At 43.0% G+C, this 25,329-nt stretch overlaps 1 protein-coding gene across 15 annotated transcripts in view; it reads right to left on the bottom strand.

Annotated features, from left to right (window-relative positions):
• DISC1 (DISC1 scaffold protein) overlaps positions 1-25,329 on the bottom strand; it is a 382,434-nt gene that overhangs the window by 289,458 nt on the left and 67,647 nt on the right. For 14 of the 15 annotated variants that reach the window (XR_012158151.1, XR_012158148.1, XR_012158149.1 and 11 more), the window contains exons 2-3: positions 14,092-15,134; positions 12,616-12,685 (exon numbers count right to left, since the gene is read on the bottom strand). Coding sequence is in view for 10 of the 15 variants with exons in the window: in XM_073338071.1 (XP_073194172.1) it covers positions 12,616-12,685; positions 14,092-15,134 (1,113 nt within the window). In the remaining 5 variants the exon portion in view is untranslated. The remainder of the gene's footprint in view (positions 1-12,615; positions 12,686-14,091; positions 15,135-25,329) is intronic. The other variant, XM_073338072.1, reaches the window with a different exon arrangement.

The following is a 25,329-nucleotide window of genomic DNA, read 5'->3' as shown; positions in this document are numbered from 1 at the left end:
TAAGGGAGTAAGGCCTGGTCTACACTAGAAAGTTATGTCAGTTTAACTGCGTTGGTCAGGGGTGTGAAAAATCCCCCTGAGCAGTGTTATTAAACCAACGTAGGTCCTCATGTAGATGGGTCTCAGTCAATATAAGAATTTTTATGTCGACCCAGCTACCTGCCTTTTGGGGAGGTGGATTGCTTATGCTGACAGGATAACCCCTCCCATCGGCATAGGTAGGGTCTACACAGAAGCGTTACAGGGGCTCAGCTGCACTGGCGCAGCTGTGCCGCTGTAGCGTTTAAAATGTAGACAAGCCCTAAAACACTAAGTGCAAAATCCTGCCCTAACTCACCTAAAATGAACTCCAGGGGTGGGGGAAACTGAACAGTAGTGACCAAGTGCAAGGTTCAGGAGTCATGATGTCATTACAGATCACCATGGCTCAGTGGCACTGGGGATATTACGTATCCACAATAATATTTTAGAAAGTTGCAGCCAGTACAGCATCTGCCACCAAGCACAGCAAGTGCACAGGGGGCCAGCAAATCTGGATATGCGTCAATACCAGTTGACTTCATGCCGTGAGGGCTGTGAAGTGCCACCAAGTGCATTAGTTGGGCACCCCTCCTAGCGCACTTCATGCCCCCTTCCCCATCCCAGCACCCACACAAAACAGGGCAAATTCTGCCATCAGTTTTACATGCACAACCTCAAGGACTTCACGATTTCTTCAAGTATTTCTAGCCCCCATTTTAGCCTTAAATATCCTTTAGGCTTGGTACCCCATACTGCATCCAACACTCCAAATCTGGACTAACTCAAGGGGAAATCATTATCTACCTAGACTGATAAATATTGATGCACTTTATGCCCTTATTTATTTATTGTGTTGCTGTTGACATTAAACTTTAAGGGCCTGATTTTCAAAGGTGCTGAACATCTGCTGCTCCCTCTGACTTCAGCTGAAATTTGGGGTGCTCAGAACCTCTGATAATCAGGCCTTAAATCCATATATATTTATTTAGTTACTCCTGTTTCCTTCCCTTCAGGGCCATCCTTAGGATTTATGGGGCCCTATGCAGTATTATTAAACTGGTGCTCCTATGCCTCATGGCAGCCCGGGCTCGCATGTGTATTTTAGATAAGGGTGGTCTTTTGAAGGATTTATTTAAAAAAAACTATATGTCTGAAGATCCAAGCATTTAAGGCTAAAGATGAATACTCAGACTGTGCATCTAAAAATCTATACAAGGATTTTTTTAGAGATGTGATTTTATAATCTTCAGCAACACACTAATGAAATATTTTTAAAGCAAATTTTAAACTAAGGTCCTGTAGACTAACATGTTCTGAGTAAATATTACAGTAAATGCACATTTGTTCTTGTCAGTAAATTCAGAAACTGACAGTATATACCTGGGGGTTGGTAAATGCCTGTTAAATGGCTTCATTACCACTTGAATGGCTCTTTAACAGTTTCAATGTTTTGCTAATAGGGCCTTGTCTACACTGCCACTTTACAGCGCTATTTATGTTTAATATTAATATTTGATATTTATGTCTGCATCTGTAACTTTCGCTCCATGCATCTGAAGAAGTGAGGTTTTTACCCACGAAAGCTGACCTCAAATAAATCTGTTAGTCTTTAAGGTGCCACTGGACTCCTCCTTGACTTTACAGCACTGAAACTATCTCACTTGGGGGTGTGAAAAAACACACCCCTGAGCGAGGCAAGTTTCAACACTGGTAGCTACTCCCCTCGTGAGGGTGGCTTTTTTTTATAGTCACGACTACACAGCAGAGTTTTGATGTTGGTAGTGAAGACGTACCCTAGTTCTGGCAGGCTGGAAGGCTTTTTCACTTTTAAGTACTAGATCCCCTCGGGAGGAAGACTCACCAGCCTGCAGCAGCCAGGTTGGTGGGAGCCTGCAGAAAGGGTCAGGGTGGACAGCACATTTTCGGGTGCCCTACATAGCCATGTATGCTGTATATGCCCAAGGACAGCCTGTTTCCCTTCCTATGTGTCTGTCAAAATGCAATTTCAAGAACATATTATGTTTTCCAGCTCACTCTTCTTAAACCAATAATTTAACATTCATAGATACTGACTTCTTGTGATAAATGAAGGGGGGTAGGGTAGCTCCCTTTTATGGACACCCAGCCAGCCAGTAGCTATAAAATCCCTCTTAGTAGCTGTTCTCTAATTGCCCTACCTCTAAAGGGTTAGAAGTCTCACTGCTATGCAAAGGTAAAAGGAAGTGAGTGGGCATCTGGCCGAAAGAGCCAATGGGAAGGCTAAAGCTTTTTTAAAATTGAAACAAGACTCCCCTTTTGTCTGTCTGTCTGTTGTTCTCCTGGGGAGAGGCGGCCAGGGCAGAGCTATGCTATAAGAAGCTTGGGCCAGGTATGAAAAAATCATCAGTATCGTATCTAGAAACTACTCATTTAAAACCCCAGATACGTAAATAAATCAGGTAATGTCTAGAAAGATGTGATTAGGTTTATCCCTTTTATTTCGTTATGGGTTGTGGATTCCTCTGTGCTAACACCAGATGTTTTTGTTTTGCTTGTAACTTTTAAACTGGACCTCAAGAAAGCTATTCTTGATGTTGATCCTTGTAGTTGCTCTTTTAAAATCTAGCAATAGCCTGCGTTCCCAGAAGTATTTTCTTTCTTATTTTTTTATTAATAAAATTTACCTTTTCTTTTAGAACAGAACTGGATTTTTGTGTCTTAAGGAGTTTGTGCACATGTTGTTTAATTAGCTAGTGGCAACAGCTGATTTCCTTATTTCTTCTTTCTCAGCTCTTCCCCGGAGGGGAGGTGAAAGGGCTTGAGGGTACCCTACAGGAAGGAATTCCCAAGTGCACCTTCCCAGGCTCTCAAAGGGGTTCTGCACTTGGGTGATGGCAGTATCTACCCATCCAAGATCAGAGAAAATCTGTAACCTTGGGAGTTTAATATAAGCCTGGAGTGGTCAGTATTAATTTTTAGAATCCTTGCGGGCCCCCACCTTCTGCACTCGAAGTGCCAGAGTGGGGAATTAACCTTGATACTTCTACTTGCAAGTCTTTTGCTCACTGCCATATGTGTTTAGACCTCTTTTGAGGTTATAACCCAGCACTGTCTATTCCAGTCCAAAGGAAAGTTAGGAAGAATTGTAACAGGCCCATGTGGCTCCATTAGGAGCTCTTCAATGACCTGAAAATCAAAAAGGAACCCTACAAAAAGTGGAAACATGATCAAATTGATAAGGAGAAGTAAAAAAGGACAGCACAAGTATGTAGGGACAAAATAAGAGAGGTCAAGGCGCAAAAGGAGTTACACTTCTCAAGGGCCATAAAAGGCAACAAAAAGAGGTTCTATAAATACATTAAGAGCAAGAGAAAAATGAAAAAAAGTGTAGATCTTCTACTTAGTGGGGAAGGAGAGCTAATCACTGATGACATCAAGAAAGCTGAAGCGCTTAATGCCTATTTTACTTCAGATTTTACTAAAAAGGTTAATGACCAGATACTCTCACATAATTAATACTGACAACCGGAGGGAAGGAATGCAAGTCAAAAATAGGAAAAGAACAGGTTAAAGAATATTTAGATAAGTTAAATGTGTTCAAGTCAGCAGGGCCTGATGAAATTCATCCTACGGTACTTAAGGAACTAGCTGAAGCAATCTCAAAGCAGTTAGCAATTACCTTTGAGAACCCCTGGAGGACGGGAGAGGTCCCAGAAGACTGGTGCAGCGCAAGGGGCTGGACTTGATGACTTCTCGAGGTCCCTTCCAGCCCTACATTTCTATGATTCTGTAACACTGCCCAAGTGTTTTACAGTTGTGGCCTGCTTGATGCCCCATCCAGACAGGTGAATACTGAACTGTACACTTGAAAGATTTGGACACTCATATAGCAACAGCTGCTACCCTGTTCCAGGCCCTTCAACAGCCTCTGAGGAGAGATGTCAGGACATCAAGCTCACCATGAAGCTCAAGATCTAAGAACCATAGTTACACCAACTCTATGATACAGAAATGAAATGCATGCACTGAGGAAGGTTGAAAAAACACTGGATTGATGTTTTAGATTCTCACTGTTTTCATTAGCTGCTACATATGAAGTGGCAGGATAAGACCAGAAATGAGATTATTTTAAGATGAACCCAACAACCACCTATACCAGCACCGATTTGAGGTTCAGCAGCTTTTCTGGTACGGACATATTATTAAAATGGAAAACCAATGAATTCCAAAGTACCAACGAATGTTGCTGCACAGGAGGCAATCACACGGGCACCAAAAGCTTTGGCAGCGTAACAATGTTGCTAGCTATGGACAAACTGAATATACAACTAGACCACCTCATGAGACCACATCGCTTTGGGATTTGCCATGATGATGATGATGATAATCCTATCAGGCAGGTAGTTAATGGACTGAAAGTGGGATAAGGAGCTTTTCACTTTTAAGTCACTACTGGTTCAAATCCTGTCCAGACTGAAAGCCACAAAGTCAGTACCATCTGGCTGACTCCTTCGCACCCTACATAAAATGAATTGGTTGCCCCACTCTAACTGTTAATTAACTAAAGCCATCCTCAGTGTTTGCAATATGGGATCCTAGCTGTTAGTTTCAGCAGGAAAGTGAAAGCCTGATAGGGACACTGAAGTTCTCTCTCTCCTATAGAACTGGTCTCTCGAAAAGAGCGCTGCCAGCAGCAGCACAGAAGTAAAGGGAGCAGCACTGTAACCCTCCCTACAACAACCTTGCGACCCTCCCCACAACAACTCCGTTTTGAGTCAGGACCCTACAATTACAACACCATGAAGTTTCAGATTTAAACAGCTGAAATCATGAAATGTATTATTTTTAAAATCCTATGACTGTGAAATTGATCAAAATGGACTGTGAATTTGGTAGGGCCCTATATACAACTTACACACATCACACAATGATTTTCGGGTCCAGCATGTGATCAGTTTACACATGAGACCTTATATGACACCTTCTAGATACATATGACAACAGTGCGTTGGGGGTAGTGAGTGTGTCTGGCCTGATATGAGTTACAGTATTGAGGGCCCTCTACGAGGCAGGGTGACCAGATAGCAACTGTGAAAAAACAGGATGGGGGTGGGGGGTAATAGACACCTATATAAGAAAAAGTCCCAAAAAACGGGACTGTCCCTTTAAAAACAGGACATCTGGTCACCTACACTGAGGCGCTCTTAGGGATACACCCTTAACAGAAAAAACTGGAATAATGTGGCTGGACAGTCTTCTTTGGTGCACCGGCCAATGAGAGAGCCCACCAGCTGATACTATCAAGCCCTGTTAACTTATGAGTATTGACTGTATTCGTAGTAGAAGCTAAAATAGCTGCAGGCTTCATAGGTTACTATGTACAAAAATACCTACTATTTATACTTGCAGAGGTAGGGCAGACTCTGTCATGACATATGTTGTATGTTCTCTACATTCAAGCTGGCACAATGGATCTGTGAATAAATGTTCTATTCTGTTGTACCACCTGTTATGGAGAATCCAGACTCCCCACAGAACCTAATTCTGCAGGGTAAGTCAGCATTTCCCGCCAGTTCCAAGCAGGAAGTCTGTGTGTTCTCATTCCTGCATGGATGAGATTTAGTTATTTTTTAAACTATTTGCATATAGTTAATTTTGAAGTAACAACTGGCTACACAAACTGATGTGGAGCTCAGCAGCAGACTTGACCCTGGAACTTCATGTCAGACAGTATGCCCCTAGCACCTGGTGCCACTGAAGGCAATGAAAATTAGTCCAGGAGCTCTCGGGAGCTTATAAAGGAAAATAAAAAGGGTTTTAAATGTTTAGACATGCAACTGTGCCAAACAAAAAAGCCTATACTGCTACCCTTGCAAGCCCAACTCCTAGAGACACAAAAATGTGCTGCTTTTTTTTTTTTCCAGCAGCATGTTTAACCTTGGAGCTGTCAAGCTCCATCACGAATAATGAGCCATGACAACACTCCAAGCGATCCTTGGAGAACAGACCAATTTCTACTATATGCTATGTAAGGCAAAATGCTGTTATCACATTCCCAGGGCATTATACCTGCTTGGAAAAAATACAGTAATGTGGCCATCAAGAGGAGACTGTAAGTAAATACAGAAACAAATGAGACATTTCATTATATTTAACCACACAGATTGTAAAGCAGGTAATAAAGGTGTAATAAATCCTAATATTTTACATTTTCATATTAAAAATTAAACAGGGAGCAGGGGTGATCCATCTAACTGAACATGCATTTGACAAAAATACCACAGGGAGAAGTATCTGTGTTGGAAACATGTCTGTGTACAAGGAAAGGTACACGATGTAAAAAGGCTTGGCACTACTATATAGATACCACTGTGCTAGAACCTTTTAGTATTATTTTCAATAAACATAAAGATATTTACATCTATTTTTTCAAATTTGTGGAGGATTGTGGCTGCACAAACATCCATTAAAGTCAATGTGAGTTTCATGGCTATACCACCATCTACTGCTTTGAATATTTAGGGTTTACTGTTAATTTCCACTTTCAAGTATCTTGACATTCACTAGAGGGAATCAAGGGCAAGCACTTTCCTTTTGTATCACCATTAACAATATATGTTTATATAATACTTTTTTGTCTGTGGTAAGAGTAGTAGATAAAAACAAAGGAGAATAGAGTGCTTTTGAATAGAAAAGTCACTTCACCTCCCAGCAGCATAGATCTCATTCAATTTACATTTTAATTTCCATAATTTGTCAAAAAACTATAGTAATTAAAGGGGTGGAGAAGCAGAAAAGAGAGGTGGTGTCAAAAGCAAGATTTTGCAATTATTTGGTCCTTCAGTCTCCTTTTAGCATTTTTTTTCTATAAAATTCAATTAAATGTGCCTGTTTCCTCAAATAACTTCTGCTCATTTTTAAAAATAAAGATTGGCTTTTTTCTGTTCCATATACAATCACTGTATGTTTTGCTTGGTTGTCACTATACCGTCTTATTTACAGAAGAAAAACTGCATGATTCTAAAGCCTAGAGTACAGACCCTACAGTCCCAGGCCTTTAGAATCCCTCCTGTACTGTAGAGGATTCCTACCCATTGTTTTCCTTTTTTTAAAAAAAAATCCCTTCCTGCAGGATGAGAGGAATTTTAAAGGGTGAGCACCCTAAATTTGAAAATCTGTTGTTTTAGCAATAGTCTATTACTGCAGCTGAAGAGGTTTCAATAATCCTAAAAAGAGTGATAACATTTGCAGTTATGCAAACCATAACAATTATGGCAGTAATCAAATTTCATATTTCAAGGTATAAGTTGATCACCTGCCCACATCCTTCATTCTCTCTCTCACGCACACGCACACACACACGCGTGCGCGCCCACATGGCATTGCACAGCTGACTAACTGCACTACACCGCAGTTTCCCCTTCCTTTGAAAATCCCCAGACTAGATGGGCCAGCAGTGGTTTAACCCTATGTGGCAAATATTACAGGATATTTAAAACACCTTGAATGGCAGTTCTGCCTTTGACTAGAAGAAAGCATGCACAAAGACATGTGCAAGACATTCACAAAGAAAACCCCAGAATTCCAAAGATATACTTTAATTTTTATTAATACATAGTATACCTTCAAAGCTTTGTACGCATTGTTTCAGTTTTTCTCCCTTTCATACCTATATACCTATTTACATTTTTACATCACATTTCTAGTAATAGGTGTTCAGTATCTCCATCCCCTTCTAACAATATGCATGAAAAAAAATAGATTTCAGACATTTTAGACAGAAGTTGGCACTAAATAAATCCATCAGCTCTTTGATAAGTTTTAAAACTTAACTTTTCAGCAGGCATGACTTTGCTACTCTCAGTAGCAAAGTAGTTTCTATAAACAAAACTAAAAGAACACCACCACACAAAGAGAAAGAAAGAGAGGTCACCATTCTAATTCTTCTTGCTGCTCCATACATTCTCAAACAGAATCTTTCCCTTGAGATGAGCAATGTATATTTCACAAAGAGAAAACTAGAGAAGTCAGCTCAGATGTTAGGAAAATGATAAAAAGTAGTCATAAAAATTGGCTGAAACAAAGACCCAAAAGAGATAAAGTAGGTCAAGCACTCACAAGTTAGAAGTGCTAGAATTAAGTATGCATAGGTCTGCATTTTGAATATGGGGTAAAATTAAAAAAAAAAGAAACACACACCTAGGTGACTTAGGAGTACATTTCGTTTTCAAAAGTACCTTAGGCACCGAAAAGCCTAAGTCTGATTGAAAATCAATGAGATTTAGGTTCTGAAGTGTCTAAGTCACTAAGTAACTTTTCAAATGGAATAGTTCTGAGAATTTTACCCACAGACTTCAATTACATGATCACATATTTTTTCCACTGGGCTTTTCCCTCATTCATTGCACAGAATGGATAGTAAATGAGGCCACATTGTACAGTGAAGGAAACTGTTCTCTGCAGAACCCCTGCCGCATTTGTAAGCCTCAATTGCAGCAGAAATTGGAAAGTGAGTAATAAATTAAACAGGTGGAAATGCTGATTTTCTGCGGCTCATAGCTTAATCAACTCTGGACCCAATTTCATAGAGACATAAAAAAGTAGTCTTCAGTAAAGAGGGTATCTCCCTCCCACTTTAAACCCTGAAAATGAAAAAAAAAATAACTGACAAAATTACCTGACAGTACCCTATGCTTATTACAGCAGAGCGGAAGTTCAGCTATAATTAAGGTTCAGACCAGCTTTCTGTTTAAAGCTCAACTCTTCTAAGTGCTTTAAAACCTATGTGGTTATTCACTGCCTTGAAATTTAGTGTGCCTCATGGAAGTGCAGTGGTCTGTTAGTGATACACATTTGGGGCCATTTAACCAAGAGGTTTTTGAGATACAGCACTGGAAAAAAAAAAAGTTTTTGTTTTTTTTTAAATTGACAGATTCCAGCAACCTCTTTTTGCTCACACATAGAGATCAAACCAGGGTTCAGATCATCACACCAGGGAGTCCAACGCTCAGGCATTACTCCAACAGCGTGCATGGCCCTTTGTGGGAAACCAAATTAATATGTTATTTCAAAAAGTTTGCTTCTCCGGTTAGGCACATAACAGATTACATTGAGCATGTACGGACTGAGAAGTTAACAGGACTGTTAGCCTTCAAAGTTTCACACCAGCTGGATAGTTGAAGGAGATAAGCAGTATTCCTTGGAACCTTACCCAGTCAGTGTCAGTCTGAGTCCCACTTTGGGCAGAATGCTGGAAAAATGTTGGAAAAGGCTGGATGCCATATTGCTAAAATCTGTTTCTGTCAGAGGTTGGGGTTTTGTTTGGTTGGGGGGGGGAGAATTAAATCAAAGTATTTTTGTAAAAAAATTAGACTTTAATGCTTGCTGGCAGAGGAAGCGTGAAGGGCAAGAGCGGGAAAAGGGGGCTGGGGCCTCATCAACGGGAGCAGGATAAATGGGGATTGATGGTAGGGGAAGGACACAGGGAAGCTGACATGGGGGTGAGTGGCAGGGACTGGGCCTTTCTCCCTACTCCCCATGAGAGCTGGAATCTGGGTGGGAGGACTTGCCTTTCCAAGGGTGTGTGAGCCCCACTCTCTGTCCCTATATGTGCACCAGGATCTGCCCTAACATGTGCAGCCCTCCATTAAGTTGCTGCTTATGATACATGTGTGTAGCAGCACAGGGCAGGAGACAGGGCTACGTGTTGCAGGGAATGGTATGGCACTGTGGTGAGGAAGGCACGACAGACACCAATCCTCTCTCACATGCGTAAAGCTAGCAACAACTTTGTAATTAAAATGTCATGGTTTTGGGACACAGATGATGGATGAGCTTTCTCTCACCAGCCCTGTTAGCAACTACAGATTGGAAACAGTTCAAAGCATGATCATTATCCCCGTTCTACAATAACAAAATGTACAGGAGGGGGAGGAGCACTGAGGAATCACATAGCAACCATGTGTCTAGTGCAAAGACCACTGGACTGGGACTGTTCCTAGCTCTACCTCTGGCCTGCCTAGAGACCTTGGGCAAGTCACTTCATCTCTGTGTGTCTTGGTTTCCCATCTGTAAAATGGGGATAATAATGTAAAGTTCTTTGAGATCTAGTGATGAAAAGCACTATACAAAAGCTAGGTCTTTTGATTATAAACTAGATACAGTAGTGCATCAACTGCAATTCTAGGTGACAACTACAACTGCCTTAACGACCTCTAACTTTGACCAACAAGCATGTCTCTTTTGGTTTAAAAAACCAGGAAATTAAATGGCAAAACACATAATTAATGCAGAGTTAAGGGTGAAAGCCCGCGCCCTTTCAGAACATCAAGTTCAGCCAAACTCAAACTTCTGAAATCCAGACAATACAGAGTTAAGATAAACATGCCCGCAACCTTAACTCTGCCCTCTTTGAGCAATACCCCACTGTCATAACCATACAGCTAAGAGTAGCCTAGAATTCCTCCTTACCTGTAAGGGGTTAAGAAGCTCAAATAACCTGGTTGGCACCTGACCAAAGAGACCAATGGGGAAAGAAGATACTTTCAAATCTTGACGGGGAGGGGGAGGGCTTTGTGGTCTGTTCTCTGGGGAAAGCAGAGAAGCATCGGGTCAAAAAAAACTCCTTCTCCTATAAACCATCCTGTACAAGTCTCTGATATTACAAAAAGAATAAGTAAATAAGGCAAGACGCGTTAGATTACCTTTTGTTTTCAACTTGTGAATTTTCCCTTTGCTAGAGGGAGGTTTATCCTGGTTTTTTTTTGTAACTTTAAAGTTTTGCCTAGAGGGGAATCCTCTGTGTTTTGAATCTGATTACCCTGTAAAGTATTTACCGTCCTCATTTTACAGAGGTGATTCTTTTTTACCTTTTCTTTAAATAAAATCCTTCTTTTAAGAACCTGACTGATCTTTCCATTGTTCCAAGACCCAGGAGTTTGGGTCTTTGATCATTTTGTAACCAATTGGTTAGGATATTATTCTCAAGCCTCCCCAGGAAAGGGGGTGTAAGGGCTTGGGGGGGATTGCTGGGGGAAGAGGAACTCCAAGTGGTCCTTTTCCCTGGTTCTCTGTTAAATCTCTTGGTGGTGGCAGTGTTACTTAAACCCAAGGTACAAGGGAGAATTTGTGCCTGTGGAGTTTTTAACCTAAGCTGGTAGAAATAAACTTGGGGGTCTTTCATGTAGGCCCCCACGTCTGTATCCTAAAGTTCAGAGTGGGGAGGGAACCCTGACACCCACAATGCCCATAACATGCACTCTCCCACTCTGCCTTTTCACAGTAATGGACAGGCATTACCTAAACGTCCCCTACACTCAAACACTGAGCCTACTCCCCCAAGAGAATACCATACCTGTAAAATTTAACAACCAGTTCATACCCTTTTACAGCCCCTTCACACTTGCACACAGGATATCAACTTAACCTATACTTTGCCCTTTCTAGCATTAAATCCACAGACTGTTCTCATATCCCAACTCCCTACTGACAATACCCATGGCATGAAGACCCCCAGTGCCCTGCTAATGACTCAACCTACACAATTCTGTACTGAAACTATGCATACTGGAGGCTCAAGGTACACAAGCACCTCTTGCCTTTGATAGCACACATAGGTGGACTCAGACCTCCTCATATCACAAACACAGCTCTAGCATGCCTATCAAACTAATCCCCAGATCTCCTCATATCACAATCACAGCTCTTCCAACTTATTCCTCCACCATTCAATGCAGCTATGCCTTAAACAGTGAATGCAGCGGGAGTGATGCAGATAATTCCAGGTGGCTATTGGCAGCTTCATAGCGGCAGAGTTAAGGTTGCTTGAGCATTTATTTTAACTCTGTATTTCCTGATTTTCAAAATGTTGAACTCTATGTTCTGAAAGGGCATGAGCTATCACTGGGCAACCTGTGTTAAAGTTTTTTTCATTTAATTACACATGCACACAAACTCACATGTATATACAACACATTATACAATATTTATAAAGCACTTAAGTTGACAAGCATTTCTTAAATATAGAGTATTCACCAGCAGCCGTGTCTTCTCATCGAGAATAACCATGCATACTGCAATCTTACATTGTTTTGCTTGAGATCCTTTGATTCAATTTGGTGAATATTCAGCTTGTCCCTCAAGTTGGCACAGTTCACATTTATAAGAGCTGTTATTGCAACTTGTGTTCTAAAGTTGCTGACCACACTTCTTCTATTTATGGTCTCCGCTGCACTGTGGCGACTAATTGTGGTGAAGAAAAAATTATGCTTCATCAGCAATCAGTACCTGCCTTGCCCCATTTAAGTCTTTCACTCATTTTTGTATTTTTAAGTCATGCTGTTTAAAGGTACGTGATCCAGATGGTGGATACTTGCCTTGTGAGGTACCTCAACATAATAAACTGTTGCATTGCTTCTTGTGCTACCTGCTGCTGACCTACTTCTTTCTTTAATTTCTATACCTCATTGTACTGCATAATAAATAATACAACCACATGCTCACTGAACTTTTGTCACCATTACCCAACCACAGTAGTTTAGCAATTGTAAAACAAAATTAAAAAGGGAAAGAAAACAGACTGAAACTGGTATGAAAAGAATAATGAAAAAGTCTCACCTTTATCATAGTCATCTTCCTCTATTGCTTTTTCTTGAAGCCTCTGAAGCCTTAACATTAAGGATTTTATCTGTATCAATACAAAAACGTAAGTTTAACTACAACAATGGGTACTTGTGAGTGGGTTTTGGTGCTTTCCCCCACACACACACAACAGAGGTTTCCTCGGGTCTTATTTTTTAGCCCAAGCTGGACCCAAACTAGACCAAAGCCCACCTGACCCAACGAAGGTTGAGTTGTTCTCTAAATTGACATTGACTCTTTCCCCTGAACCTGAGCCAATGCTGCCATTGCCTCCTTCCTGTGAGGTCAATGTGGCAGCATCCGTTCTTCCCATTCCTGATGGCCACCACCCCTTGTGTGGTCTGCAGAGAGGTGCTGCAACTCCTTTGCTCGCTCACTCCACAGCACACACAGCGCAGCAACGTGGCGACAGCCAGCAGGAGCAGGACACGCAACCGCTGAAGCACCATCCCTACTGGCAGAAGGAGAGCTGACCTGACCCCAAAAGGTTTGAGTTGTTTTCTGACCCAACCCTGACAGTTTTGATTAAGCTTAATATAATTTTACACTTACAGGCACTTATCCTAAATTAATACAGCCACACTGTTGTTCCACACCTGAAACCAAAGTAATTGTTCCCAGTGAGCACATACAAAAGCTGCAAAAGCAGAATTATTGTGAATCTGATTTCTGGCCATCTTCAGTCCCACATGTAATCCACGGTACAAAATTCATCTAGCAGGAAGTTGTGAGACTAAGTCAGGAGACGTATGTATTCAAGTGAAAAGAAAAGGAGGACTTGTGGCACCTTAGAGACTAACCAATTTATTTGAGCATAAGCTTTCGTGAGCTACAGCTCACTTCACTGGATGTTCACTTCATCACTAACACGGCTGTTACTCTGAAACCTGTCAGTATTCAAGTGAGTTGATCATACCCCTTGACTTGTAAGCCTTGTTCCAAAATGCCCCTCAGGGTGCTACATAGGGAAGACCTGCAGAGCAATGTTTATGTGGATCTAGTTTCTTCAAAACTGGGACCAACAATAACCCCGTGTGGGCCTCTGGTTTCAAATGCACAACCCATGCCAGAATTTGGCCCCTCACACACATATACCAGTCACTTCATCCATCAACAAAATACAGCCATTTCTGGGAGGAAGTGGGAGCTGTTTAATACAGAAACCAACACTGCTTATTAGGAAAGGAAATGAAGATTACTGTATTCTGCTGAAATTACAATTTTAACCATTACAAGAAAGATTAACATTGGTTATTTTAAGAAGGAAATTGAGAAATGGAAACAGAGTAGTGGTTCTCTCTCATTTCTAACCATGCACTACGCTGATGTAAATCCATATAAAGAAATGCCACAAAATCCAGACATTTCCTGTCTTCTGCAACAGCCCAGTAATTGATTTGTCTAAAAATCCACAGCACCAAATGAACATGAACAAACAGTGTGATTACCAACCTTTAATGTACTACGGTTGTCAACCAAGCAGTCCAATAGCACCGGTTCATATTTCCTCATCAGGGTGTCCCAGTTGTGATCACTAACAGTAAAGCTACTTTCATAGCCTGAGGTAACAGAAGAACCAGCAGATGCTGCATCTGAGGAATCTGTGGAACATGAAAATGCTGCATCTGTATCCGAAAGAGATACCATCTCACAATCCTGCAATTTATCATCCACTAAAGTCCCTCTTGCACACTGATAACCCTCACCATGCTTACAAATACAAGATGAAGCCCCTATGTCTTTATGTGAACTTCTTAGTCTCTCCCCTGGTTCATGTAAATTAACATTTTCTATTTGTCCTGTTGCATTTGTTTGCAGTGTGTGTTCCATTGCCCTGCCATCTGACTGGCCTTCAGTGTCACTTTTTTCAAAACGTGAGTTCAGTGAGAGCTGTATGAAGCTGAAATTTGAATTAAAGCTATCCCAAGTACTGGACGAGTAAGAAGTGACTTCTTTGTTGTTATATTCACAGTTATTGTTCACTTCCTTCTGATCCAAAGTGTACATTTTCTGTGGTTCCTTTACTCTAGCATCATGGATTGTCTCCCACGTAGTTGCTAGTAGATTAGTCTGCCATGTATTTGAACTGCACACAGGTAAGAAGTCTCTTTTACATGGGGCAGCTGCAGGACAAACCGGCAGAATTACGTTTTCTGACGGCTGAATCCTGAGATCTGACAGATTTCTGAGGCTTCCTGTCGTATTTCCAGCAGTGATCGATGTTGTTACCACATTGGTGGTAACTATGGTACTGTTTACAGATGAATTACAGTATAAGGATTCAAAGTCATTTTTGCATAGTCTGTGCAGAGAGCAGTTCTTGAAGTCTTCACAATGCTTTCTGCCATGTTCAAGCCCCTTTGGGTTGAATGGCTCACAGTCAGCAGGGGGATGAAATTCTATCTGTTGCAGAGCTTCTGGTCTCATGTATCCTGGTCTCTTTGCCAGCTTCTTTTTATGAAAAGAGACAGGAGGCAGTGAATGACCCTGACCACCTGAAAAAATAAAGAAAATGTCTTTAAAGGTGTGTGTGATTTTTCTAGGCTTAAAATATTATAGCATCTGAAACTAATTACCTCAGAACATTCAGACAGAACACTGATTTCTTTTAAAACACACAGAAATTGACAATACTGTAGAACGGGTATCTAAAGGGGGAAAGAGTGTTCGGTTATCATTCTGTTGGCCTGGCATCAGCTCTCTGATCTGGGATGATTTGCACACGTATATGTATGAACAGGCAACTGTGTGCTCAAAATAAACATTTTCAGGTCTTGTATAGCAGAGCTCACATTTACAAAAGAACATAAATCTGAATATGTAAAATAAATACTTGCACAGCAATTTTGCATTTTACATGCACCTTTTGCTCCCTCTCAGCTACTTAAGTTCACATGCATATTTTACCAATATAATTTGGGCATCTATTTTTTTAATTTTCTCCCTAAAAATTCATGCAGATATTATTGTGATGTTGCACGCCATAATGTTTTATGGAAATATGCTTATGAGTGTGACTATGATGTAACAAAGGTTATAACCTACTGGATATATGCCTCGTATTTGTATGCATATATTATTCTTGTATCTGAAGCTAGAAATATGAAGTACAACTCTGAGGTCCTATTGTAAAGGATTGGGCCCAGTCTAGGAAGGAGTCTAGTCTGTGAAAGACGCTTATTGGAACATCTCGGAGGGAGAGATTTTACCTGCAAACAATTTCTTAATGTATTAGGCTGACTTGCGTGTTTTTGCTTTATTTTGCTTGGTGACTTACTTTGTTCTGTCTGTTATTACTTGAAACCACTTAAATCCTACTTTTTATATTTAATACAATCAGTTTTGTTCATTGATTAACCCAGAGTAAGTGATTAATACTTGGGGGAGCAAACAGCTGTGCAAATCTCTCTATCAGTGTTATAGAGAGCGAACAATTTATGAGTTTACCCTGTATACATAGGTGCTGACTCCGTGGGTGCTCCGGGGCTGGAGCACCCACATGGAAAAATTAGTGGGTGCTCTGCACCCACCAGCAGCCAAGCTCCCCGCGCCGCTCCCCCCGCCTCCGCCTCCTCCCCTGAGCGTGCCACATCCCCACTCCTTCCCCCTCCCTCCCACAGCTTGTTGCCGCCAAACAGCTGTAGAAAGCTCTGGGAGGGAGAAGGGAGGAGCAGCAACGTGGCACGCTCAGGGGAGGAGGCGGGGAAGAGGCACAGCCAGGGCGGAGATTTGGGGAAGGAGTTGAATAGGGGCAGGAAGGGGGCAGAGTTGGGGCGGGAACTTTGGGGAAGGGGTTGGAATAGGGGCAGAAGCAGGCAGGGCAGGGGTGGGCATGGGGCAAGGCCGGGGCAGAGGGATGTCGAGCACCCACTGGAGCCATTAGAAGTTGGCGCCTATGCCTGTATAAGCTTTATACAGAGTAAAACAGATTTATTTGGGGTTTGGATCCCATTGGTAACTGGGTGTCTGGATGCTGGGGATAGGTGACCTGCTGAGAAGTTTTTGGTTAGTCTGCAGCTCTGGGGGGGGTGGGCCAGACCTGGGTCTGTGCTGCAGCATGCGAGCGTGTCTGGCTCAACAAGGCAGGGTTCTGGAGTCCCAAGCTGGCAGGGAAAATGGGCTCAGAGGTCATTCCAGCAAGTCAGATGACAGTCCCTGGGTATCTGGGTGGTGAATCTTGCCCACATGGTCAGGGTTCAGCTGATTGCCATATTTGGGGTCGGGAAGGAATTTTCCTCCAGGGCAGATTGGAAGAGGCCCTGGGGGAGTTTTGCCTTCCTCTGTAGCATGGGGCACGGGTCACTTGCTGGAGAATTCTCTGCATCTTGAAGTCTTTAAACCATGATTTGAGGACTTCAATAGCTCAGACATAGGTGAGAGCTTTATCGCAGGAGTGGGTGGGTCAGATTCTGTGGCCTGCATTGTGCAGGAGCTCAGAACAGATGATCATACTGGTCCCTTCTGACCTGAATATCTACGAGTCTATGAGTCCCAAGGGGGTCTCTGTGACCAGACCCGTCATAATTATTACACTGTGGCATGTGTAAATGTTATGCTAAAGTTAAAAAATCCTAAAGTCTAACTTTACTTATAGTTAAAAATGTGGACAGTGCTGTATCCACCAAAAATATCAAATCAAGTACTTTTCATAATGATCATCAAGTAACAAAGGCTAATTTTGAGAGACAGATGGTCCTCCACACATTGCTCACTGCCATTTTGTGTCATTAAGATTATTACTGCAATCTATCATTAAGAAGAGGTCCCCACAATTCAATGGCACACTGAGAGTTGAGTTCTGAACCATCTGACACAGACACACACACAAATCAAAAAGGGAAAACAAAATAATTCTGTTCTCAAATCAGTAGTTTCTGCAAGGAAATGATGCAAATATAAAATGGTCTTATACTAATAATGAATGAAGTACAGAATCTACCTAATAATTTTGCTTCATTTTTCTTTGTATGCTTAACCTATAAATAGCTTTTCATTTTTAAAAAATCAGGTGCAAAGTAGAAAAGAATTTACCATTTGGAGTCTACTTTTTTTTTTTTTTTTTAGATTTTGTGTGTATTCAGTGCTTGTGAGAGGTGCAGACGGACTGTGCAAAAATCAGATATAGAACAAGCAGTGACAATGAAAGCTTCCCATCCACTATTTCATTAGGTGCTACAACTATGGACTGGAATGGCCTCTCTTCAAGAATACCTTTTCAGAATGCTCTGTTTGTTGCTTGGGTTATGGTCTTAGGTGTAGCACAGCATTGACCTATGTTCTTGGGTAAAAATACACCGATTGACTGATTCAGACTGACACCTGATATTCTCAGATCGCAAGAGCCACTAGAATAAGATGAGCTTTGTCTCTGATCTCCCTTAAGATGCTGGATATTTCAGATAAAGTATCTTTTGGACAGTTTAACAATAAAAGTTAGAGAGACCATCCACCTCTTAATACAGAGTGTGACATTCTATACCTTGGGGGAGTGTCCTGGTACCCCCATATTCCTCATTTTTATATAATTGTGATCTTACATATAAAGCATCCCTAGTAAGGTATCGGGGAAAGGTTATGATCTGCTGAAAGTCATTTCTCTATCCATATATGTATATCATTAATGCATATGAAGTTATGAGAATTGCGTTGTATGGTTGTCACTAAGGGCTTGGCCACACTTGCGAGTTAGAGCGCATTAAAGGAGCCCCAGGCGCGCTAGCTCACTACCCATCCACACTGGCAAGGCACATAGAGCGCTCTGACTCCATGGCTAGAGCGCTCCTGGTACTCCACCTCGGTGAGTGGAATAACGTTTGGTGCGCCCCCGCTGGAGCACCTCAGTGCCAGTGTAGACGCCCTGGTCTGTTAGTACACTCTGATCGGCCTCCAGAAGTGTCCAACAACCCCTGTTCTAGCCACTCTGGTCATCACTTTGAACTCTACTGCCCTGCCCTCAGGTGACCAACCGTCAGACCCGCCCCTTTACATTCTCTGGGAATTTTGAAAATCCCCTTCCTGTTTGCTCAGCCAGGTGTGGAGTGCTCTCAGCGAATCTTTCCAAGTGACCATGCCTCCACAAGCCAGGGAATCCCCAGTATGGAGCAATGGCGAGGTTCTGGACCTCATCAGTGTTTGGGGGGAGGAAGCTGTCCAGTCCCAGCTGCGCTCCAGCCTTAGGAATTACAATGCCTTTGGGCAGATATCAAGGGACATGATGGAAAGGGGCCATGACCAGGATGCACTGCAGTGCGGGGTTAAAGTGAAGGAGCTGCAGAATGCCTACCACAAAGCCCGTGAGGCAAACAGCCGCTTCAGTGCTGTCCCCGTGACCTGCCATTTCTACAAAGAGCCGGACGCGCTACTTGGGGACAACCCCACCTCCATTCTGAGGACCACCATGGACACTTCAGAGTCCAGTGCAACAAGGCAGGAGGAGGAGCAGCAACAAAGCTGGGGCAAGGGTGCTGAGGCAGAGGAAGACACCACAGCATCCCTAGATGCATGCAGCCAGGAGCTGTTCTCAAGCCAGGAGGAAGGTAGCCAGTAGCGGCGGCCTGTGCTTGGGGAAGGATAAACAGCAGAGGATGTTCCTGGTAAGCGGCTTTTATTTTGGGAAGGAAGTTATTCAGTGCGGGCTCCTGGGACGAGGAGAGTTAGGGCTGCATGCATGCCTAGATGTGGAATAGGGCATTGATATGCTCTCTCACATCCTGGTAATCAGCCTCAGTGATCTCTTCAAAGGTCTCATCCAGAACTTGGGCAATGCGCTTGGGCAGGTTTCTTGGGAGAACCACTGTGGTCCTTGTCCCAGTCAGGCTAATATGTCCATGCCACTGTGCCGTGAGGGGCGGGGGGGACCATTGCTGCACACAAGCAAGCTGCATATGGGCCAGGGCGGAAGCCGCATCGCAGTAGAAGACCCTCCCTTGCTTCCCAGGTCACCCTCAGCAGTGAGATATCTTCCAGGATGAACTCCTGTGGAAAATGTGGGGACAGTGTTCAGTATAGGGGCCCCCTGCTGCTGTTGGCTCTCCCCAAGGCACAGAAACCCAGAGGACAGTACAGTCACGAAAGAATCAGTCCCCCTTGACCCTGTGCTTACTCACCATTTTGGGGTTCCCGCGGGTTATGTGCATTCGCTTTGGGATGGGCAAATTATGCTATTGTGTAGACTGTGCTTGCCCTTAAGTATGGGGGAACCATTGCTCTGTCTGGTGTGAACAATGCTGCCTCTGTTAAGTGTTGCATTTTCCCTTTACAGATGCAACCTTGAGATCTCAGCTATCCGTGTTACCACTGGCCGAAAGACTCCAAAGAATCAGAAAGAGGCCACATAGAAGCAAGGAAGACATGTTGCATGAAGTAATGCAGCATTCAAGTAATGAAAATCAAAAAGTGCAGGAGTGGCGGGACAGTGAAAGGAGGATCCACCAGCAGAATGAGGAACCAGCACAAAAGCGCGGTGCTCCGACAGCAAAGCACGGACCAGCTGATAAGCATAATGAAGCGCCAAGCAGACTCTATCCAGGCGCTCGTAGCCATTCAGGTGGAGCACTACAGCCCCCAGCAGCCCTTGTCCCAAAACTCTTTCCCTTGTGCTCCCATGTCACCTCCAACCCACTTTCCCCAACATCTGGGTTCTTACCGTCACCAGCTGCCTCCAACACCTGTAGCTTCACCACCCAGCCCTGAAAACTATGACCCTTACCCACTGCACTCAACCCCCATCACTATGCAGTACAGCCATCCTGAAATACAGCACTCATTGCACAGTGCTCCAGACAGGAAGACTGAGTATGATAACAGGACATACGCAAATCTATGATTGTATCTTTCCCCACCCCACCCTCTTGCCCTTTCTGTTTCGCAAGTAGTTGTATTTCTTTTCAATAAATGAATTTTCTTTTCAATAAGTGGATTTTTTGGCTTTGAAAACATTCTTTATTATTGCATAAAGTAAAAGATACCTTAGCCCAGGAAAGAAACAGGCACTGCAAGTCAGCGTAGCAAACACAGATTCCTACTAACATTGGAACCACTGCACTTCACTCCCGTGCAGGGCACCAGACATTACTGGTGGCTTTCAGCCTCAAATTGCTCCCTCAAGACATCCCTAATCCTTGCAGCCCCTCGCTGGGCCCCTCTAGTAGCCCTGCTCTCTGGCTGTTCAAATTCAGCCTTCAGGTTTTGAACCTCCGAGTTCCATGCCCGAGTGAATCGTTCACCCTTCCCTTCACAAATGTTATGGAGGATACAGCACGTGGATATAACTGTGAGGATGCTGTCATTGGCCTGCTCCAGCTGCCCATACAGAGTGCACCAGCGGCCCTTTAAACAGCCAAAAGCACACTCCATAGTCATTCTGCACCAGCTCAGCCTGTTGTTGAACCGCTCCTTGCTGCTGTCAAGGCTCCCTGTGTAGGGTTTCATGAGCCACGGCATTAAAGGGTAAGCGGGGTCTCCAAGGATCACCATGGGCATTTTGACTTCCCCTATGGTGATTTTCTGGTCTGGGGGAAAAGTCCTGGCTTGCAGCTTCCTGAACAGGCCAGTGTTCCGAAAGATGCATGCATTATGCAGCTTTCCAGGCCAGCCTGCGTTAATGTCAATGAAATGCCCACGGTGATCCACAAGCACCTGGAGAACGACAGAGCAATTCCCCTTCCGATTAACGTACTCAGAGGCTAGGTGGGCTGGTGCCAAAATTGGAATGTGTGTGCCATCTATTGCCACTCTGCAGTTAGGGAAACCCATCTGTGCAAAGCCATCCACAATGTCATGCACGTTACCCAGAGTCACGGTTCTTCTGAGCAGGATGCAATTAATGGCCCTGCAAACTTGCATCAACACGATCCCAACAGTCGACTTCCCCACTCCAAACTGGTTAGCGACTGATCGGTAGCTGTCTGGAGTTGCCAGGTTCCAGATTGCAATAGCCACCTGCTTCTCCACCATCAGGGCAGCTCTCAATCTCGTGTCCTTGCGCTGCGGGGTGGGGGCAAGCTCCTCACACAGTCCCATGGAAGTGTTTTTTCTCATCCAAAAGTTCTGAAGCCACTGCTCATCATCCCAGACTTGCATGACAATGTGATCCCACCACTCAGTGCTTGTTTCCCGAGCCCAAAAGCACCATTCCAAAGTGGTGAGCATGTCCATGAATGCCACAAGCAATCTTGTGTTGTATGCATGACTTGCGTCGATATCATCGTTGGAACCCTCGCTGTCACTTTGGATCATAACGAATAACTCGACTGCCAAATGTGACGTGCTGGCGAGACTCGTCAGCATACTCCTCAGCAGTTCGGGCTCCATTCCCACAAACCGAAAGGGAAGACAGAGCGCGCAGTACAAAAAACGTTGAAAGATGGCGCCAAATGTGGATGGAAGCGGAGGGATTGCTGGGATGTGAACCGATACATCACAGGGCGTTGGGACAGGACCCAGAATGCCCCGCACTCCCTGCCCCCCTTCCCACAAGCCACAGCACCAGAATGGGAAGAGGTGCTCTGTGGGATAGCTGCCCATAATGCACCGCTCCCAATGCCGTTGCAAGTGCTGCAAATGTGGACATGCCTCAGTGCACTTGCAGCTGTCAGTGTGGACAGACTGCAGCACTTTCCCTACTGCGCTCTCCGAAGGCGGGTTTAACTCAAAGCGCTCTACATCTGCAAGTGTAGCCAGGCCCTAAAACATGCTGTAAGTTGGGGAATCAGCCAGATATTAGCTCCCCAGAGGCAACAGCAAGGAAAGTAACCAGCACCTGGCGAGGTGTCAAACAACCCAACAACCACCACTGTCCAGCAAGGGAGCTACAATTCAATGACTCACCTGCATGAGGCAACACCAGGGGAATTGCTCAACCTTTCCCGGAGACTCAGCAATGCCCCCAGACATGCATGAACTTGTGCTCCCCAAGCACATGGGACTGAGGCTATAAAACAGAACACAGTGGCCACATGCTGGGCCTTTCTCCTTCACCCATCTATGCTGCAAGCAACAAGGATATTCTGAAGACTCCAAATGAGGGGACTGACCCAGATTTCAAGGGTGAAATCTGTGTATTATGAACTGCAGTATCCAGTGGGATGAGAAAAACTGCTTAATCTAAATGTTGCCCAATCTAATAAGGTTGAGAGTTTAGACTGCATGCTTATATTTTATTTTCTTTCGGTAACTAACTCTGACTTTTTGCCTATCACTTAATGTCACTTAAATTTATTGACTACAAAAGATAGATTTTGTTTTACTGTTTATCTTTACCAGTGAGTTTGCATGAAGTATGTGGCAAAATTGTTCAGGTTTGCAAAGGCCGGCGTACATCCACTTTCAATTGATGAAGTGGTAAACCAATTAATAAATTTGTACTGCCCATCTTGAGCAGTGCAAGATGGTATATTCCTGAGGTACAATTTTGGGAGCTGGCGGGATTCGGCTGGTGCCTTTCTTTGTGTGATTCATGAGTGGCTCTGGGAGCATTTATGCAATCTAGCTGGGTGTGGGGCTCCACATGTGGTTGTGCTGAGTGAAAACGCCTGGAGGGGCTTGCCGCTCACGAGCAAGGCATTGTGAGAGACAGCCCAGGCTGGAGAGAGTTTGGGGGCACAGCAGTCCCACAGTCCCAGGCTGCACCCCAGGGATTCCGTCACACTGAGTATTGGCTATTTGGATCTAATCACAACCATGTACATTTCTGTAACCTAACTTTTATTGTAATAAATTTGCATACAAAACATACAGCAAACTTCACCAACCTCCAACTGAAATCTCACATACACTTCGCTAAAACACTAATAAAGTATATTAAATATATAAATATGATCAATAAAGCATGAAAGGTATAATAGCTAAAGCTTTCTGGGAGACTTTTCCAAGAGCTTACTCTAGCTTCTAACTGGCCTTCCTGAAATAGTTTAGTTGAACATTATGTTAATCATTCTGCACACGCTATAAGGTAAGTATCTTACCATGGGATTGTGGTTCAACTTCCATATTTCAGCTCAGAATCCTATAAATTAGATTAACTAATTCAATTTTAGTCATTTCTACATTTTCCTCTGCCCAGTAGAAAGAATCATAGACATTAGCAATGAAAAAGGCAACAGGTCATGCAGTGAATCGCTTTGCCTATTTTGGAAATAGTGAGATGTCCTATTTGCTGTCATCTAGCAAAAAAATGATAACCTGGTAGAATCTGCTCTGGAAGTAAGAAGGCAAACTAGTAATGAAGAAAGGCTCTTTGGAATTTAGGAAAGGTTTTCTATTTTAAACATCTGATATGGAGATTAATGGACAATAAAAATCTGTCTCTCGCAAGATAATCCACAATCCAGGAAAAGGTCAATCATTTGTAAAACTAATTATTTCCTTTAGAAAAAGCGAGGAGAAGCTCAAATGTTATATCTGGGCAAACTGTACTGAAAATATGGAAGAAAATATTTTTCACAATAGTTTGTAACAGATTACTCCAAAGTCTGGGCACAAAAGTGTCTATACAAAAAAGTTTCACTGGTTTAACTAAAACCAATTTAAAACTGATCTAATTAAACCGGTACAAACCCCAAATATAGACACTTAAATCTGTTAAATTTTTGACTTCAGCTAAACTAATATAAAGCAAGGTTTAAATGGAGTTAAGTGGGTCAACATTAAGGATTTGTATCAATTTAACTAGATCAAATTTCTAAATCTATTTTAGTTAAATGGTACAATTTTCTAATATAGACAAGACTTCAGTTGAAGAGGCAAATCAGCTATAAATACAGATCTGCAGATAAAGCTTACACTACAAGTTAATGAGTTAGGCCTGGTCTATATATCAAAGTTAGGTCAACATATGCTGCCTTGCCTCAACCTCATTGTGCATGTGTCTAAACCTAAATGTGTCTCCCACTAATATAAGAACTCCAGTATAGCACCTCCCTACAGCCCATCCTCAACATTTCACATGACTGCATCACTACTCCTACCACTCTACCCCGGGGGACATTCAGAACTACAGCAGCTTCACATACCCTGACCTATGAGAGGCACGCTTGATGTACGTTTAGATAAATGGACATGAATGTTCCTTCCCTTTCTTGAAGCTCTGTTCCAGAAATTTGTTATGGTTTTAGTGTATTTGCTTTTAACTTGCACAGAATTTTTTAAGTGTTTATTACTCAATAAAACTCTAATGTTTGGAAAATAATTCATCTTTATTAGTTCCCAACATATGCTGCAGAATAACTGACGATACTGAAAACACCCACTTACTGATGATTGCACATGGACAACTCAGAGGATCAGTGACAAACACAGTGTAACAATCATAAACATACAGGAAGCACCACAAAATTAATAGGTGCATTATCAATGTTACACCTGTACACCAAGCTCTACACAATTCCTAACAGTCCCCAAAACTGCAGGGCCAGGTAGAGCACCGTAATCATAACCCATTACTGTGGCTCAGTGTTGAACTGCTCTTTCAAAGCCTGCCTGAACCATATAGCTCTCTGTTGAGCTCTTCTAATAGACCTTGTATCAGGCTGCTCCAACTCAGCAGACAGCTGCTCTACCTCTGCCCTCCACCCCAGTGGCAACTTTTCCCCCTTGCTTTGCAGGTATTATACAGTGCACAGCAGGGAGCTATAACAATTGAGATATTTTTCTCACTGAGATCCAGGCTAGTAAGTAAGCAACACCAAGGTC

This window comes from Lepidochelys kempii, chromosome 3 (genome assembly GCF_965140265.1).
Source record: "Lepidochelys kempii isolate rLepKem1 chromosome 3, rLepKem1.hap2, whole genome shotgun sequence".
Classification (NCBI taxonomy): domain Eukaryota; kingdom Metazoa; phylum Chordata; order Testudines; family Cheloniidae; genus Lepidochelys; species Lepidochelys kempii.
Note: the sequence above shows the minus strand (reverse complement) of the source record. Positions and strands in the feature narration are given on the sequence as shown.